Source organism: Onychostruthus taczanowskii, unplaced genomic scaffold (genome assembly GCF_017590055.1).
Source record: "Onychostruthus taczanowskii isolate IOZ18803 unplaced genomic scaffold, ASM1759005v1 scaffold314, whole genome shotgun sequence".
Taxonomy (NCBI): domain Eukaryota; kingdom Metazoa; phylum Chordata; class Aves; order Passeriformes; family Passeridae; genus Onychostruthus; species Onychostruthus taczanowskii.
In genome coordinates, this window is record NW_024500506.1 from 89,607 (window position 1) to 105,557 (window position 15,951).

A 15,951-nucleotide genomic window follows, 5' to 3' on the forward strand; every position below is an offset into this window, starting at 1 on the left:
ATGGTGGGTTTTTGGGGTGGGCCTGGTGGGCTTTTGGGGGGGGAGCACAAAGGGGATGTGTTGGCTGCATGGGTTTGCCAAAGTTTGTGGGTGATTTTGAGGTGCTTTCAAAAATTTAATGGTTCTAAGGGTCCCTTTTTGGGGTGGGCATGGTGGGCTTTTGGGGTGGGAGCACAAAGGGGATGTGTTGGCTGCATGGGTTTGCCAAAGTTTGTGGGTGATTGTTGAGGTGCTTCCAAAAATTCATCGTTCTAAGGGTCCCTGTTTGGGGTGGGAGAGGGTCCCAGGAAAATGTCACCTGGGCCAGGGGATGCTTGGGAAAGGGTCTGGGAACAGGTCACCAAATTCCAGAGACTGACACCCCAATTCCTGGGAGATTTTGGGATGATTCCCAGGGGACAGTTTGGGATGATTCCTGAGGGAACTTAGGAGGATTCCTGGGAGATTTTGGGATGATTCCCAGGGGAGACTTTGGGATGATTCCCAAGAGAACTGTGACAATTCCCAGAACAACTCCAGCAATTCCCCCCATCCCTTTCCCCCTCCCACCTCCTCTGGGACTCCCCCTCTCCTTTTACCACCCCCCTGTCCCTTTTTCCCACTTTTCCCCCGTTTTCCCTCTTTTCCAGGCCAAGTTCCTGCCCAACAGCGGTGACTCCACGCTGGCCATGTGTGCCCGGGACGGGCAGGTGCGCGTGGCCGAGCTCTCGGCCACCCAGTGCTGCCGCAGCACCAAGCGCGTGGCCCAGCACAAGGGGGCTTCCCACAAGGTGAGGGGGGCTTGGGAATGCCAAATCCCGGGATTTGGGGTGCTTGGGAATGGGGGAATGCAGTGGGAATGGGCTGGGAATGGTGTGGGAATGTCACCACCCAGGTGACACCCGGTGCTGTCACAGTGCCAAATGTGTGGCCCAGCACAAGGGGGCTTCCCACAAGGTGAGGAGATCCCAGTAATACCAAATCCCGGGATTTGGGGTGCCTGGGAATGGGGGAATGGGCTGGGAATGGTGTGGGGATGTCACCACCCAGGTGACACCCGGTGCTGTCACAGTGCCAAATGTGTGGCCCAGCACAAGGGGGCTTCCCACAAGGTGAGGTTGGTGGGTTTTTGGGGTGGGCTTTTGGTGGGTTTTTGGGGTGGGCATCGTGGGCTTTTGGGGTGGGCTTCTGGTGGGTTTTTGGGGTGGGCATGGTGGGCTTCTGGGGTGGACATCGTGGGTTTTTGGTGGGCTTTTGGTGGGTTTTTGGGGTGGTGGCACAAAGGACTGGCTGCGGCGCCGGCCTGTGCTGCAGTTCCACAGTGGGCACAAGAGCAACGTCTTCCAGGTGGGCATGGTGGGCTTCTGGGGTGGGCGTGGTGAGCTTTTGGGGTGGGTGTGGTGGGCTTTTGGTGGGCTTTTGGGGTGGGCATGGTGGGCTTTTGGTGGGCTTTTGGGGTGGGAGCACAAAGGACTGGCTGCGGCGCCGGCCTGTGCTGCAGTTCCACAGCGGGCACAAGAGCAACGTCTTCCAGGTGGGCGTGGTGGGCTTCTGGTGGGCTTCTGGTGTGGGTGTGGTGGGCTTTTGGTGGGTTTTTGGGGCGGGCATGGTGGGCTTCTGGGGTGGACATCGTGGGTTTTTGGGGTGGGCTTCTGGTGGGTTTTTGGGGTGGGCATGGTGGGCTTCTGGGGTGGACATCGTGGGTTTTTGGGGTGGGCGTCGTGGGTTTTTTGGTGGGCTTTTGGTGGGTTTTTGGGGTGGTGGCACAAAGGACTGGCTGCGGCGCCGGCCCGTGCTGCAGTTCCACAGCGGGCACAAGAGCAACGTCTTCCAGGTGGGCGTGGTGGGCTTTTGGTGGGCTTTTGGGCTGGGTGTGGTGGGCTTTTGGGGTGGGCATGGTGGGCTTTTGGGGATGTGTTGGCTGCATGGGTTTGCCAAAGTTTGTGGGGGATTTTTGAGGTGCTTTCAAAAATTCATCGTTCTAAGGGTCCCTGTTTGGGGTGGGAGAGGGTCCCAGGAAAATGTCACCTGGGCCAGGGGATGCTTGGGAAAGGGTCTGGGAACAGGTCACCAAATTCCAGAGACTGACACCCCAATTCCTGGGAGATTTTGGGATGATTCCCAGGGGACAGTTTGGGATGATTCCTGAGGGAACTTAGGAGGATTCCTGGGAGATTTTGGGATGATTCCCAGGGGAGACTTTGGGATGATTCCCAAGAGAACTGTGACAATTCCCAGAACAACTCCAGCAATTCCCCCCATCCCTTTCCCCCTCCCACCTCCTCTGCGACTCCCCCTCTCCTTTTACCACCTCCCTGACCCTTTTTCCCACTTTTCCCCCGTTTTCCCTCTTTTCCAGGCCAAGTTCCTGCCCAACAGCGGTGACTCCACGCTGGCCATGTGTGCCCGGGACGGGCAGGTGCGCGTGGCCGAGCTCTCGGCCACCCAGTGCTGCCGCAGCACCAAGCGCGTGGCCCAGCACAAGGGGGCTTCCCACAAGGTGAGGGGGGCTTGGGAATGCCAAATCCCGGGATTTGGGGTGCTTGGGGATGGGGGAATGCAGTGGGAATGGGCTGGGAATGGTGTGGGAATGTCACCACCCAGGTGACACCCGGTGCTGTCACAGTGCCAAATGTGTGGCCCAGCACAAGGGGGCTTCCCACAAGGTGAGGAGATCCCAGTAATACCAAATCCCGGGATTTGGGGTGCCTGGGAATGGGGGAATGGGCTGGGAATGGTGTGGGGATGTCACCACCCAGGTGACACCCGGTGCTGTCACAGTGCCAAATGTGTGGCCCAGCACAAGGGGGCTTCCCACAAGGTGAGGGGGGGCTTGGGAATGGCAAATCCCGGGATTTGGGGTGCTTGAGGTGCTTGGGATTTGGGAATGACAAATCCTGGGATTGGGGGTGCTTGGGAATGGGGGAACGCAGTGGGAATGGGGTGGGAGAAATGGTGGGAGCAGGGCATGTCACCACGGAGGTGACAGAGCTGCCACAGCACCAAGTGCGTGGCCCAGCAAAAGGAAGCCTCCCACAAGGTGAGGAGATCCCAGTAATACCAAATCCCGGGATTTGGGGTGCCTGGGAATGGGGGAATGGGCTGGCAATGGTGTGGGGATGTCACCACAGAGGTGACAGAGCTGCCACAGCACCGAGTGCGTGGCCCAGCAAAAGGAAGCCTCCTGCAACATGAGGTGGGGCTTGGGAATGGCAAATCCCGGGATTGGGGTGCTTGGGATTTGGGAGTGGCAAATCCCGGGATTTGGGGTGCTTGAGGTGCTTGGGTTTTGGGAATGACAAATCCTGGGATTTGGGGTGCCGGGGAATGGGGGAACGCCGTGGGAATGGGATGGGAGCAGGGAATGTCACCACGGAGGTGACAGAGCTGCCACAGCACGGAGCCCAGCACAAGGGGCCTTCCCACAAGGTGAGAGGGATCCCAGGAATGGCAAATCCTGGGAATGACAAATCCCAGGATTTGGGGTGCTTGGGAATGGGGGAGATCTTTTCCTGGAGATCCGAGGGGTTTTTAGGAGAAAGGAAGGGATTTTCCCACTTTCTGTGCAGCGGAAATCAATTCCCAAATATTTCAAGCCTTGGATGTGGCCATTGTCACCTTTGATGTCACCGCGCAGGTGAGGGGGGTGGGTTTGGCCACTCAGCTCCATTAAAATCCAGGAATTTTGGGATTTTCCCACTTTTTGGGTGCAGTTCAGACCCTTGGCTGTGCTGTTGTCCCCATGACGTCACCCAGATGGCATCGCTGAAGTTCGGGGCGGGAATCCCCAAACCTGGCGTTTTTCCAGGTGGATTTTCCTGGTTTTTTGTGATTTTTGAGAGTTGTTCTCACTGTTTTTTCCCTTTTTTTCCCCCAACCCCAGCTGGCGCTGGAGCCAGACTCGCCCTGCACGTTCCTGTCTGCGGGGGAGGACGCCGTGGTCTTCACCATCGACCTGCGGCAGGACCGGCCCGCCTCGTGAGTGAGGGGAAAAGGGGGAATTCTGAGGGGAAAAGTGGGAATTCTGGGCAGGAGATGGGAATTCTGTGGGTGAAATGGGAATTCTGTGGGGAAGAAAGGGGATTTGGGGTGGGAAATGGGGATTCCATTGACCTGCGGCAGAATGGGCCTGCCTCGTGACTGACTGGAAAATTGGGAATTCTGAGGGGAAAATGGAGAATTCTTAGGGGAAAATGGAGAATTCTGAGGAGAAAATCAGGAATTCTGGGTGGGAAATGGGAATTCTGTGGGGAAAAAAGGGTATTTGGGGTGGGAAATGGGGATTCCATTGATCTGTGGCAGGACCGGCCTGCCTCGTGAGTGACTGGAAAATTTGGAATTCTGAGGGGAAAAGTGGGAATTCTGAGGGGAAAATCAGGAATTCTAGGTGGGAAGTGGGAGTTCTGTGGGGGGGAAAGGGAATTTGTGATGGGAAATGGGGATTCCATTGATCTGTGGCAGGACCAGCCTGCCTTGTGAGCAAGGGGAAAAATGGGAATTCTGAGGGGAAAAGTTGGAATTCTGAGGGGAAAATGGAGAATTCTATGGAGGAAATGGGGAATTCTGTGCAGGAAGAGGGAATTCTGTGGGTGAAATGGGAATTCTGTGGGGAAAAAAGGGTATTTGGGGTGGGAAATGGGGATTCCATTGGTCTGAAATAGGATCGGCCTGCATCACAGGTGATCAGAAAATGGGGAATTCTGAGGGGAAAATTTGGAATTGTGAGGGGAAATTTGAGAATTCTGAGGGGGAAAATGGGAATTCTGGGCAGGAAATGGGAAAGAGGTGGGTTTTGGGGAAAAATCAGGGTTTTTTTGGGAAATCAGGGATTTTTGGGAAAATCAGGTTATTTTTGTGGGGAAAATGGGTTGGGTGTTTTTTGGAAATCGAGATTTTTGCAGGAAAATTTGATATGTTTTGTGGGAACATAAATATTTTTGGGGAAAAAATGGAATTTTTTTAGCAAACGGGTTTTTTGGGGGGGAAATTGAATTTTTTTTTTTTTTAAACCAGAGGAATTTTGTGAGAAAACATTTTTTTGGGGGTGGAAATCAGGTTGTTTTTTTGGGAAAAACAACTGTTTTTTGAGGAAAAAACCACTTTTTTGACGAAAATGAGGGACTTTTTTGGAATTTTTTTAGCAAATGGATTTTTTGGGCAGGGGGGGAGTAGAATTTCTTTTTTTTTAACCAGAGGAATTTTGTGAGAAAACATTTTTTTGGGGGTGGAAATCAGGTTGTTTTTTTGGGAAAAACAACTGTTTTTTGAGGAAAAACCACTTTTTTGATGAAAATGAGGAACTTTTGTGCAAAACCTGATTACTTTTATAGGGAAAACCAGGTTTTTTTTGTGAGAAAAGCAGAGATTTTTTGGGGAAAAGCAGTTTTTCTGTCTGCCTGTGTTTTTCCAAGCCTCCAGGCTGTCATTCTGGAGGACCACTTTTTTGACGAAAATGAGGGACTTTTGTGCAAAACCTGATTACTTCTATAGGGAAAACCAGTTTTTTTTTTGTGGGAAAAGCAGGGATTTTTTGGGGAAAAGCAGTTTTTCTGTCTGCCTGTGTTTTTCCAAGCCTCCAGGCTGTCATTCTGGAGGCTGATCCAGCCCAAATCCCGGGGTTTCATAACCAGGACGAGCCCTTTAATCCCTGATCCCGCCGGAATCCGCGGCTGGAGCTGATCCCAGCCCCCTCCCTGGGCTCCATCCCTTTGGAATTCTCACCCTGCCAGAGCCAACCCCACATTTTCCCTCCTGGAATGGCCCAAATTCCCTCAAATTCCAGCTGTTTTCAGGGATTTTTTTTTGAAAAATTGGGGTTTTTTGGGGGAAAAAGAATGGGGATTTTGGGGGGAAAATTAGGATCCTGGGCGGAATAATGCGGATTTTAGTGGGGGGAAAGGTGGACAGGAAAATGAGGATTCTGTCAGGAAAATGGGGAGGTTTTTTGTTTGAAAAATGGGAATTTGGTAGGGAAAACATGCAGGATTTGGGAAATAACAGATGGAGTTCGGGGAAAAATCGGGGTTTTTTTGGGAAATCACATTTCTCTTGGGAACTCCCACCTGTCCTCTGGGCTGGATCCCTTTGGAATTTTGCCCTGGTGGAGTCAACCCTTAATATTTCTCTCCTGGAATGCCCCAAATTCCCAGAAATCCCAAATATTGGAGGGGAGAACTTTCCCAAATCCCATTTTCCCTTTGGGAATTCTCCCAGTGTGGATTTTTCCTTGGGGAAATTCCCAACCTTGGGAACATTCCCCACCCTCATTGCCCAAATCCTGCTGATTGTGGGGATTTCCTCCCCTGGGAATTCCCGCTCCTGATTTGGGCTGCGATTTGGGGCTGGGATTTGGGCTGGGATTGGGCCTGGGATGTGGGGGGATTGGGGCTGGGATTTGGGGCTGGGGTTGGGGCTGAGATTTGGGGGGATTTTGGCTGGGACTGGGGCTGGGATTGGGGCTGGGATTTGGGGGGTTTGGGACTGGAATTTGGGGGGTTTGGGGCTGGGATTTGGGTTGGGATTTGGGTTGGGATTTGGGCTGGGGTTGGGGCTGAGATTTGGGGGGTTTGGGGCTGGGATTTGGGCTGGGATTTGGGGGGATTGGGCTATAGGGAAAACCAGTTTTTTTTTGTGGGAAAAGCAGGGATTTTTTGGGGAAAAGCAGTTTTTCTGTCTGCCTGTGTTTTTCCAAGCCTCCAGGCTGTCATTCTGGAGGCTGATCCAGCCCAAATCCCGGGGTTTCATAACCAGGACGAGCCCTTTAATCCCTGATCCCGCCGGAATCCGCGGCTGGAGCTGATCCCAGCCCCCTCCCTGGGCTCCATCCCTTTGGAATTCTCACCCTGCCAGAGCCAACCCCACATTTTCCCTCCTGGAATGGCCCAAATTCCCTCAAATTCCAGCTGTTTTCAGGGATTTTTTTTTGAAAAATTGGGGTTTTTTGGGGGAAAAAGAATGGGGATTTTGGGGGGAAAATTAGGATCCTGGGCGGAATAATGCGGATTTTAGTGGGGGGAAAGGTGGACAGGAAAATGAGGATTCTGTCAGGAAAATGGGGAGTTTTTTTTTTAAAAAATGGGAATTTGGTAGGGGAAACTTGCAGGATTTAGGAAATAACAGATGGAGTTCGGGGAAAAATCGGGGTTTTTTTGGGAAATCACATTTCCCTTGGGAATTCCAACCTGTCCTCTGGGCTGGATCCCTTTGGAATTTTGCCCTGGTGGAGTCAACTCTTAATATTTCTCTCCTGGAATGCCCCAAATTCCCAGAAATCCCAAATATTGGAGGGGAGAACTTTCCCAAATCCCATTTTCCCTTTGGGAATTCTCCCAGTGTGGATTTTTCCTTGGGGAAATTCCCAACCTTGGGAACATTCCCCACCCTCATTGCCCAAATCCTGCTGATTGTGGGGATTTCCTCCCCTGGGAATTCCCGCTCCTGATTTGGGCTGCGATTTGGGGCTGGGATTTGGGCTGGGATTGGGCCTGGGATGTGGGGGGATTGGGGCTGGGATTTGGGGCTGGGGTTGGGGCTGAGATTTGGGGGGATTTTGGCTGGGACTGGGGCTGGGATTGGGGCTGGGATTTGGGGGGTTTGGGACTGGAATTTGGGGGGTTTGGGGCTGGGATTTGGGTTGGGATTTGGGTTGGGATTTGGGCTGGGGTTGGGGCTGAGATTTGGGGGGTTTGGGGCTGGGATTTTGGGCTGGGATTTGGGTTGGGATTTGGGGGGTTTGGGGCTGGGATTTGGGCTGGGATTTGGGCTGGGATTTGGGGGGATTGGGGCTGGGATTTGGGCTGGGATTTGGGGGGATTTGGGCTGGGACTGGGCTGATCCCGAGGGTTTCCCAGGAAATTGGTGGTGACGAAGGAGAAGGAGAAGAAGGTCGGGCTCTACACCATCTTTGTCAACCCTGCCAACACCTCCCAGTTCGCTGTGGGCGGCCGCGACCAGTTCGTCAGGTGGGGCTGAACTGGGAGCACTGGGAGAGCCCAAATCCTGGGATTTCCCTTCCCAAATCCATGATTTCCCTTCCCAAATCCATGATTTCCCCTGCCCAGTTTGCCTTTCTCAAATCCAACTTTTGCCCTTCCCAAATCCATTATTTCCCTGTCCCAAATCAGGGGCCAGGACCAGTTTGGGAAGTGAGGCCAAACTGGGAGCACTGGGAGAGCCCAAATCCAGGAATTTCCCATCCCAAATCCACAATTCCCCATCCCAAATCCAGGAATTCCCCATCCCAAATCCAGGGATCCCCCATCCCAAATCCAGGCATTCCCAAATCTGCCTCTTTCCCTTCCCAAATCCCCAATTTTGCCTTCCCAAATCCAGGACTAGGACCAGCACAGAATTCCAGGGAATTTTAGGATGGAATCTGGGGCATGGGAATGTTTTTTCTGCCCCAATTCCCCAGGGAATTTTAGGATGGAATCTGGGGCATGGGAATGTTTTTTCTGCCCCAATTCCCCAGGGAATTTTAGGCTGCAATTCAGACCATGGGAACATCATTCCTGCCTCAACCCCCCAGGGAATTTTTAGATGGAATTCAGACCATGGGAACATAATTTCTGTCCCAAATCTGGGCCTATCCTGGCACAAAAATCCCAGGGAATTTTAGGATGGAATTTTGAGCCCTGGGATCTCAGAATTTTGAGGATAAAAAAATCCTCCCTGGAGTGAATCCAACCTTTCTTATTTTTTTTTTTCTCTTCCCCTTGATTCCTGCAGGATTTATGACCAGAGGAAAATCGACGAGAACGAGAACAACGGAGTCCTGAAGAAGTTCTGCCCCCACCACCTGGTACTGGGGATACTGGGAGCACTGGGAGGGGACTGGGAGCACTGGGATCACCCGAGAGCAATCCCATGGCAAGAAGCTGCTCCTTTTCCTGGAGAATCCTTCAGGAAGAGGCAGAAACAACTCCCAAAAATCTCTTTTTTTTGGTTTTTTTTCCCCTCAATCTTCATTTTTTGCCTCCCTGCGTCCTCATCTGGGGGTTTGACACTCGGAATTCCCAGGAAAAGGGGCTGGAGCTGAGCTTTTTCCCACTTTTCCAGGTGAACTGCGAGTCCAAAGCCAACATCACCTGCCTGGTCTACAGCCACGACGGCTCAGGTGAGTCCAGGTGGGAATCTGGGCAGTTCTGGGGGGTCCCACCCCCTCAAACCCCCTCATTTCCCACCCAAAAAAAATCAGGTTTTCCAAAAAAATACCCATTTTCCCAAAAAACACCTGTTTATCCTCAAACAAACATCTCTTCCCCCAGAAAACCTGACTTCCCCCCTGCCAAATTCCATATTTTCCAAAATAAAAATAATTCCCCCCCCCAAAAAAACCTGTTGAGTTCCAGACCCTCCTGTTTTTCTCCATTTTCCTCCTGCTTTTCCCATTTTCCTCCCATTTTTTCCAATTTTCTTGCTGGTTTTCCCCTTTCCCCCATTTTTTCCTCTTTCCCCATTTTCCCTGCTGCTTTTCCCCATTCCCCCCATTTTTTCTCCATTTTCCTCCTCTTTTTTCCCATTTTTCCCATTTTCCCCATTTTCCTCCCATTTTTCCCCATTCACCCCTGTTTTTTCCCATTTTCCTCCTGCTTTTCCCATTTTCCTCCCATTTTTTCTCCATTTTCCTGCTATTTTTTCCCATTTTTCCCATTTTTCCCCATTTTCCTCCCATTTTCCTCCCATTTTTTCCCATACACCCCTGTTTTTTCCCATTTTCCTCCTGCTTTTCCCATTTTCCTCCCATTTTTTCCCATTCACCCCTGTTTTTTCCCATTTTCTCCTGTTTTTCCCCATTCCCCTTCTCCCCATTTTTTCCCTTTTTCCTCCCTTTTTTTCCCATTCACCCCTGTTTTTTCCCATTTTCCTCCTGTTTTTCCCCTTTCCTCATTCCCCTTCTCCCCATTTTTTCCCTTTTCCCCATTTTCCTCCTGCTTTTCCCATTTTCCTCCCATTTTTTCTCCATTTTCCTACTGTTTTTTCCCTTCCCCCAATTCTCCTCCCATTTTTCCCATTTCCCTCCCATTTTTTCCCATTCACCCCTGCTTTTTCCCATTTTCTCCTGTTTTTCCCCATTCCCCTTCTCCCCATTTTTTCCCTTTTCCCCATTCCTCCCATTTTTCCCCCATTCCCCATTCACCCCTGTTTTTTCCCATTACTGTTTTTTCCCTTCCCCCATTTTCCCCATTTTCCTCCCATTTTTCCCCTTTTCCTTCTCTTTTTTCCCATTTTTCCCATTCTCCCCATTTTCCCCATTTTCCTCCCATTTTTCCCCATTCACCCCTGTTTTTTCCCATTTTCTCCTGTTTTTCCCCATTCCCCTTCTCCCCATTTTTCCCTTTTCCCCATTTTCCTGCTGCTTTTCCCATTTCCCCTCTATTTTTCCCCATTTCCCCAGCGTTTTTCCTCAATTCCCCCCCATTTATCCCCCATTCCCCCTGTTTTTATTCACAATTTCCCTGTGATTGTTCCCATTTTCCCATTTTTTCCCGTTTTTTCCCCGTTGCAGAGCTGCTGGCCTCCTACAACGACGAGGACGGCGTTTTTCCTCAATTCCCCCCCCTTTATCCCCCATTCCCCCCTGTTTTTATTCCCAATTTCCCTGTGTTTGTTCCCATTTTCCCATTTTTTCCCGTTTTTTCCCCGTTGCAGAGCTGCTGGCCTCCTACAACGACGAGGACATTTACCTGTTCGACTCGGCGCACAGCGACGGCGCGCAGTACAGCCGGCGCTACAAGGGCCACCGCAACAACGCCACGGGTAACGCCCGGCTCACCCCAAAATCACCCCAAAACCAGCCCCAAATCCATCCCACATCACCCCAAAACCAGCCCCAAATCCATCCCACATCACCCCAAAACCAGCCCCAAATCCATCCCACATCACCCCAAAACCAGCCCCAAATCCATCCCACATCACCCCAAAACCAGCCCCAAATCCATCCCAAATCACCCCAAAAACAGCCCCTAAGCCAGCGCAGTACAGCCGCCCTACAAGGGCCACCGCAACAACGCCACGGGTAACACCCAGGTCACCCCAAAAACAGCCCCAAATCCATCCCAAATCACCCCAAAACCAGCCCCAAATCACCCCGAAACCAGCCCCAAATCCATCCCAAATCACCCCAAAAACAACCCCTAAACCAGCGCAGTACAGCCGGCGCTACAAGGGCCACCGCAACAACGCCACGGGTAACGCCCGGGTCACCCCAAAAACAGCCCCAAAACACCCCAAAAATGGCCTGAAACCACCCCAAAACCAGCCCAGGAACAGCCCAAAAAAATCCCAAAACCAGCCCTAAACCAGCGCGGTACAGCCGGCGCTACAAGGGCCACCGCAACAACGCCACGGGTAACGCCCGGGTCACCCCAAAAACAGCCCCAAATCCATCCCAAATCACCCCAAAACCGCCCCAAATCCATCCCAAATCACCCCAAAACCAGCCCCAAACTCAGCCCAGGAACAGCTCCAAATCACCCCAAAACCAGCCCTAAAACAGCCCAGAAACACCCTGAAAACAGTCCCCAAAAAGCCCAAAATTACCCCAAAACCAGCCCTGAAACAGTCCAGAAACAGCCTGAAAAAATCAACCCTAAACCCACCCCAAAATCAGCCTTCAATCAGCCCTAAAATACCCCAAAATCAACCCTGAAACAGTCCAGAAACAGCCTGAAAAAATCAACCCTAAACCCCCCCCAAAATCAGCCTTCAATCAGCCCTAAAATACCCCAAAATCAACCCTGAAACAGTCCAGAAACAGCCTGAAAAAATCAACCCTAAACCCCCCCCAAAATCAGCCTTCAATCAGCCCTAAAATACCCCAAAATCAACCCTAAATCCTTCCCCAAATTACCTCAGAATCAACACCAAAATAAACCCTAAATCAGCTTAAATCACCCCAAAATCACCCCAAAGTCAGCCCAAAATCAGCCCTAAAACACCCCTAAATGCAACCCCAAAATAGCCCTAAACCCCCCCAAAAACCCCCCTGGAGCTCCCTAAAAACCCTTCTGGGAACATCTCCTTGGCCTCCCGGGCAGGAATTCCAGTGGAGACAACCCCACCTCCCATTTTTTCCTGTTGTTCCCTGATTTTTCCCGTTTTCCCCTGTTTTCCCCCCGTTTTCCCAGTCAAAGGGGTGAATTTCTACGGCCCCAAGAGCGAGTTCGTGGTGAGCGGCAGCGACTGCGGCCACATTTTCCTGTGGGAAAAATCCTCCTGCCAGATCGTGCAGTTCATGGAAGGGGACAAGGGCGGAGTGGTGAGACCCCAAAATTCCCAAAATTCCCCCCACCCATCCCCTTTTCCCTCTGTTCCCACCCCAGAAGCGGCGGGATGGCCCCGTCCCCGTTTTCCAGGGGTTTGAGGGTGGGGCAGGATCCCAAATTTGGCCGATTCCCCAGGAGCCTCTGGGATTTTTCCAGGTGTTTCCTGCAGGAAAGGGAAGTGCCTGTGCTGGGAATTCATCCCGAATTTCCTCTGCTGGCAACTCCTGGCTCTCCTGCTTTGGGATGGGCAGGAAGGGCCCCTTCCCTTTCCCCCCCTTTTTTCCCTCTTTTCCCCCTTTTTTCCCTTTTTTACTCATTTTCTCACCCCATTTTTCCCTGTTTTTTCCCAGGTGAGCTGCACCCTCACCTTCCCCATTCCCAATCCCACTCTCAATCCAATTTTTCCCCTTTTTCTCACTTTTCCCCCATTTTTCCCAGGTGAATTGCCTGGAGGGGCAGCTCCCCCATTCCCAATCCCATTCCTGATCCCAAAATCCCCATTTTCCCCATTTTTCCCAGGTGAACTGCCTGGGATTGCCATTCCCAATCCCATTCCCAATATCCCCATTTTCCCCAGGTGAACTGCTTGGGATTGCCATTCCCAACCCCAAAATCCCCATTTTTCCCAGGTGAACTGCCTGGAGCCTCACCCCCATTCCTAATCCCATTCCCAACTCCAAATTCCCATTTTTCCCCTTTTTTCCCCATTTTTTCCCAGGTGAACTGCCTGGGACTGCCATTCCCAATCCCATTCCCAACCCCCAAATCCCCACTTTTCCCACTTTTCCCATTTTTCCCAGGTGAACTGCCTGGAGCCTCACCCCCATTTGCCTGGGACTGCCCTTCACTTTTCCCACTTTTCCCATTTTTCCCAGGTGAACTGCCTGGGACTGCCCTTCCCAATCCCATTCCCAACCCCAAAATCCCCATTTTCCCCATTTTTCCCATTTTCCCAGGTGAACTGCCTGGGACTGCCCTTCCCAATCCCATTCCCAACCCCAAAATCCCCATTTTCCCCATTTTTCCCATTTTCCCAGGTGAACTGCCTGGGACTGCCCTTCCCAATCCCATTCCCAACCCCAAAATCCCCATTTTCCCCATTTTTCCCATTTTCCCAGGTGAACTGCCTGGGACTGCCCTTCCCAATCCCATTCCCAACCCCAAAATCCCCATTTTCCCCATTTTTCCCATTTTCCCAGGTGAACTGCCTGGAACCTCACCCCCATTCCCAATCCCATTCCCAATATCCCCATTTTCCCAGGTGAACTTCCTGGGATTGCCATTCCCAATCCCCAAAATCCCCATTTTCCCCATTTTTCCCATTTTCCCAGGTGAACTGCCTGGAGCCTCACCCCCATTCCCAACCCCAAATCCCCATTTTCCCATTTTCCCAGGTGAACTGCCTGGAGCCTCACCCCCACCTGCCCGTGCTGGCCACCAGCGGGCTGGACCACGACGTGAAGATCTGGGCGCCCACGGCCGAGGCGCCCACGGAGCTGCGGGGCCTCAAGGAGGTGGGTGGGCCCGGGATTCCCTGGGATCTGACCGGGGATTTCCTTGGGATCTGGCCCGGGATTTCCTTGGGATCTGACCCGGGATTTCCTTGGGATCTGACCCGGGATTTCCTTGGGATCTGGCCCGGGATTTCCCTGGGATCTGACCCGGGATTTCCTTGGAATCTGACCTGGGTTTTCCTTGGAATGTGACCCAGGATTTCCTTGGAATCTGACTCGGGATTTCCTTGGAATGTGACCCAGAATTTCCTTGGAACGTGACCCAGGATTTCCATGCAATGTGCCCTGGGATTTCCAGAATCTGACCCGGGATTTCCTTGGAATCTGACCTAGGTTTTCCTTGGAATGTGACCCGTGTTTTCCATGGAATCTGCCCTGGGATTTCCACAGAATCTGACCTGGGTTTTCCATGGAATGAGCCCCGGGATTCCCATGACATCTGACCTGGGTTTTCCTTGCAATCTGACCCGGGATTTCCATGGAATCTGGCCTGGGTTTTCCATGGAATGTGACCCGGGTTTTCCATGGAATGTGACCTGTGTTTTTCATGGAATGTGCCCTGGGATTTCCACAGAATGGGACCTGGGCTTTCCATGGAACGAGCCCTGGGATTCTCATGGAAAGTGCCCCAGGATTCCCATGGAAAGAGCCCCGGGATTCCCATGGAAAGAGCCCCGGGATTCCCATGGAAAGAGCCCCGGGATTCCCATGGAAAGTGCCCCGGGATTCCCATGGAATGAGCCCCGGGATTCCCGTGGGATTTAACCCTTCTCTCCCCAGGTGATCAAGAAGAACAAGGTGGAGCGGGACGAGGACAGCCTGCACCACACGGACATGTTCGACAGCCACATGCTCTGGTTCCTGATGCACCACCTGCGCCAGCGCCGCCACCACCGGGTACTGCGCTGCTGCTGCTTCTTTTCCTTGTTTTTCCTCCACTTTTTCCTGCCTTTTCCCTGCTTTTCCCACTTTTCCCTGCTTTCCCCCTCTTTTCCCTGCTTTTCCCCCACTTTTCCCTTCCTTCACAGCTTTTTCCCTGGGACCAGCCCTAGCCCTAGACTGATTTCCTGACTAGGTCGACCCGCACTTTCCCTGCTTTTCCTCCACTTTTCCCTGCCTTTTCCCTGCTTTTAACCCACTTTCCTTGTTTTCCCCCACTTTTCCCTGCTTTTCCCCCACTTTTCCCTGCTTTTTCTGACCGTTTCCCCCATTCCCGACCCCATTTTCCCCATTCATTACCCCATTTCCCCATTTCCCCATTTCTGACCCCATTTCCCCATTCCTGACCCATTCCTGCCCCCTTTTCCCCATTCCTGCCCCCATTTCCCTCCCCATTTCTCACCCCATTTCTGCCCATTTCCTCCATTCCTGACCCGTTCCTGACCCCATTTCCCCTTTCTCACCCCATTTCTCACCCCATTTCTCACCCTGTTTCTCACCCCCTTTTCCCATTTCTCACCCCATTTCTCACCCCGTTTCTCACCCTGTTTCTCACCCCCTTTCCCCGTTTCTCACCTCATTTCTCACCCCATTTTTCCCATTTCTCACCCCATTCCTGCCCCCCTTTCCCCATTCCTGCCCCCATTTCCCCCTTCATTTCTCACCCCATTTCTGCCCATTTCCTCCATTCCTGACCCGTTCCTGACCCCATTTCTCACCTTATCACCCCAATCCTCGCCCTATTTCTCACCCCCTTTTCCCATTTCTCACCCCATTTCTCACCCCGTTTCTCACCCTGTTTCTCACCCCCTTTCCCCGTTTCTCACCTCATTTCTCACCCCATTTTTCCCATTTCTCACCCCATTCCTGCCCCCCTTTCCCCATTCCTGCCCCCATCTCCCCCTTTCTCCCCCCATTTCTCTCCCCGTTTCTCACCCCACCTCTGCCCATTTCCCCATTTCTCACCCCATTTTTCCCGTTTCACCCCCCATTCCCCCATTTCCCCCCCATTTCTCACCCCATTTCCCCCTTTCTCACCCTGTTTCTCACCCCATTTCCCCATTTCCCACCCCATTTCCCCATCCCTGCCCCATTTCTCACCCCATTTTTCCCCTTTCTCACCCCATTTTTCACCCCATTTCTCACCCCGTTTCTCGTTTCTCACCCTGTTTCTCCCCCCATTTCCCCATTTCTTACCCCATTTTCCCCTTTCTCACCCCGTTTCTCACCCCATTTCCCCATCCCTGCCCCAT

General features: G+C 52.2%; 1 protein-coding gene across 1 annotated transcript in view; it reads left to right on the forward strand.

The window, feature by feature from the left end:
* DCAF8 (DDB1 and CUL4 associated factor 8) overlaps positions 1-14,656 on the forward strand; it is a gene marked incomplete at its 3' end in the record, with an annotated part of 20,226 nt that extends 5,570 nt beyond the window's left edge. The window contains exons 5-13 of the mRNA XM_041409927.1: positions 630-770; positions 3,863-3,957; positions 7,830-7,940; positions 8,707-8,779; positions 9,037-9,094; positions 10,630-10,737; positions 12,108-12,238; positions 13,640-13,759; positions 14,540-14,656. Of these exons, the coding sequence (XP_041265861.1) occupies positions 630-770; positions 3,863-3,957; positions 7,830-7,940; positions 8,707-8,779; positions 9,037-9,094; positions 10,630-10,737; positions 12,108-12,238; positions 13,640-13,759; positions 14,540-14,656 (954 nt within the window). The remainder of the gene's footprint in view (positions 1-629; positions 771-3,862; positions 3,958-7,829; positions 7,941-8,706; positions 8,780-9,036; positions 9,095-10,629; positions 10,738-12,107; positions 12,239-13,639; positions 13,760-14,539) is intronic.
* Positions 14,657-15,951: the final 1,295 nt, after the last annotated feature.